This window comes from Scomber japonicus, chromosome 24 (genome assembly GCF_027409825.1).
Source record: "Scomber japonicus isolate fScoJap1 chromosome 24, fScoJap1.pri, whole genome shotgun sequence".
Lineage (NCBI taxonomy): Eukaryota > Metazoa > Chordata > Actinopteri > Scombriformes > Scombridae > Scomber > Scomber japonicus.
In genome coordinates, this window is record NC_070601.1 from 2,269,645 (window position 1) to 2,272,144 (window position 2,500).

At 38.3% G+C, this 2,500-nt stretch overlaps 1 protein-coding gene across 1 annotated transcript in view; it reads left to right on the forward strand.

Annotated features, from left to right (window-relative positions):
- The first annotated feature begins 535 nt into the window (after positions 1-535).
- dnpep (aspartyl aminopeptidase) overlaps positions 536-2,500 on the forward strand; it is a 17,602-nt gene continuing 15,637 nt past the window's right edge. The window contains exons 1-2 of the mRNA XM_053314748.1: positions 536-557; positions 979-1,069. Coding sequence (XP_053170723.1) covers positions 552-557; positions 979-1,069 — 97 coding nt within the window. The 5' untranslated portion in view covers positions 536-551. The remainder of the gene's footprint in view (positions 558-978; positions 1,070-2,500) is intronic.

Genomic DNA, 2,500 nt, shown 5'->3' on the forward strand with positions numbered 1-2,500 from the left:
ATGGAAGGAAGAAAGGGCGGAAGGAAGGAAGGACAGATGGAGGGAAGGAAGGAAGGGAGGAAGGACAAATGGAGGGAAGGAAGGAAGGAAAGAAAGAAGGAAGGAAGGATGGAAGGAAGGACAGATGGTGGTTTATTGCTCCCTTGCACCTTTATCTTTTGCTTTTTATCTCATTATTATACAAAATTAAATAAAATTAAAATTAAAAATGGATGAGGAAGCGAGAGTTAGGGTAAGTAGGGGATATTTTATATTTATTCTTTTTTTTTTTCTCTAAATTTATAAGAATAATTTAAAAAGTTTGTAAGTAGGGTTTTTCTGGTTCACACTCCCGAGCAGACGGTGGCAGTAATGCATTAAAAACTGTCTGCAAACCACTAAAAAAAAAAGAGAAGAAGAAGAAGTAATTCCACCTCCTGTCCTCTAGGTGTCGCTGTGACTGAAAAGCACTGATTCATTTTCTCTCTGCTGCTTCTGTCAGCTGATCTACTTCCTGTTTCTCTCTCTCTCTCTCTGTGCGCAGGAGGTGCATCAATTCAAAGTCCACCTTAATGCAGGTAAGTGTGATAAAATCAATGATTAACGTGTTGCCAGGTGATGTGGAGCTGCTGCTCCGGCTGCTTTGACTTTGTCCTGCAGACGAAGAGCAGCGAAGAAGAAGAACAGGCAGAAAGCTTCCTCTAAAGGCTGCGCAGGTTAGCCGAGAGCCGGTGCATCCATTATCGGACAACTACGCGATTTTGCAGCTGTGGAAGAATTTTTTTATAATGTTTTAATTTATTTAATATGAGTAAAAAAAGGTGTATCAGCATGTGTTTGTAAAATATAAAAAAGTTAAAATTTGATGTGGAAATAAGGCTTTGTCCGATATTGGAACTACCCGTCGCTGCTCGCCTTAAGCTATCTCTGCTGTCTCACTCTTTAAAGGTTCATTCTGCAGATTTATTGATTTTATTTTTTATGTTTTTTTTCTTTCAGTCTTTGATCATGAAGAGCTCTAAAGAAGCCGTGCAGACTGCTGCCAAAGAGTTCCTGCAGTTTGTGAACAAAGGAGTGTCTCCATATCACGGTAACGTCTAAAAAAAAAAATGCAGATTTATACTTAAAATTATAAATATTTAATCTGAAAATCAATTTAAACACTCATATTATACATTTGTGTGTGTTTAGAGTGAATTAAACATTATACCTTTTATGAAGAATGAATTATTACACAAATCCTGTTATGTTATATTATAATGGTAATAAAAATCTTCACATAAATGTCAATTATTGATCTTTAATTTGCTGCAAACTGATAGAAAATGTACAATTAAAGTTATATTTGTTATGTATTAATCTGCTAAAGTGCAAAATTGGCATCAAAAAACTTATATTAATGTCTTGAAATGTGTCTTTTTATTTATGAATCAGTTTAATCTCATTTATGATAAACAATAGTATCAAATAGTCACATTTTAAAGTGACATTTTGATGTTTTATGCTTTAAAAAATGACTTAAACTTCTATATTTATCATGAATACATCAGCTGATTATTGTCTCTATTAATCAATTCATCTTTTAATGTTAAACAAGAGTGAAAAATGGCCAAAATATTCACTTTATTCTCAATTAAGACAATTTTTAAATCATCCAGAGTGACATTCAAGGTCACTTCTATACAAACTCATCAGAGGAACTCTAGCAGATTCATTTTAAAGGGGACAGTTAATTAAACTTTTATGATATGAAGTTTTATGATATTAAGAGTGTTTAATGTTATCAGATCAGATAAGTTGGTTTTCACGTGTTCAGCTGTTTAAAGTTCAGCCGACAGTTTAAAGCTCCAGATTAGATTATGCAGCTGTAACAGATTGTTGGTGGTGATAGTTAGAGTCAGAGTTAGGGTTAACCCTTTATAGGACACTCATTGAAAGGAAGGGAGGAAGGAAGGAAGGAAGGAAGGCAGGGGGAGGAAAGAAAGAGAGAAGGAGGGAGGGAGGAAGGGAAGAAAGAAGGAAGGAAGGAAGAAGAAAGGGGGATGGAGGAAGGAGAGAAGGAGGGAGGGAGGAAGAACAGATGGAAGTAAGGAAAGGAAGGAAGGGAGGAGAGAAGGAGGGAGGGAGGAAGAACAGATGGAAGTAAGGAAAGGAAGGAAGGGAGGAGAGAAGGAGGGAGGGAGGAAGGACAGATGGAAGGTAGGAAAGGGAGGGAGGAAGGACAGATGGAAGGTAGGAAAGGAAGGAAGGAAGGAAGGAAGGAAGGAAGGACGGAGGAAGGAAGGAAGGAAGGAAGGACGGAGGAAGGAAGGAAAGAAGGAAGGGAGGAGAGAAGGAGGGAGGGAGGAAGGACAGATGGATGGAAGGAAGGAAAGGAAGGAAGGACGGAGGAAATAAGGAACGAGGGAGGGAGAAAGGAAAAGAGGAAGGGAAGAAAGAAGGCAGGGAGGAAGGAAGGAAGGAAGGGGGAGGAAAGAAAGAGAGAAGGAGGGAGGGAGGGAGGGAAGAAAGAAGGAAGAAG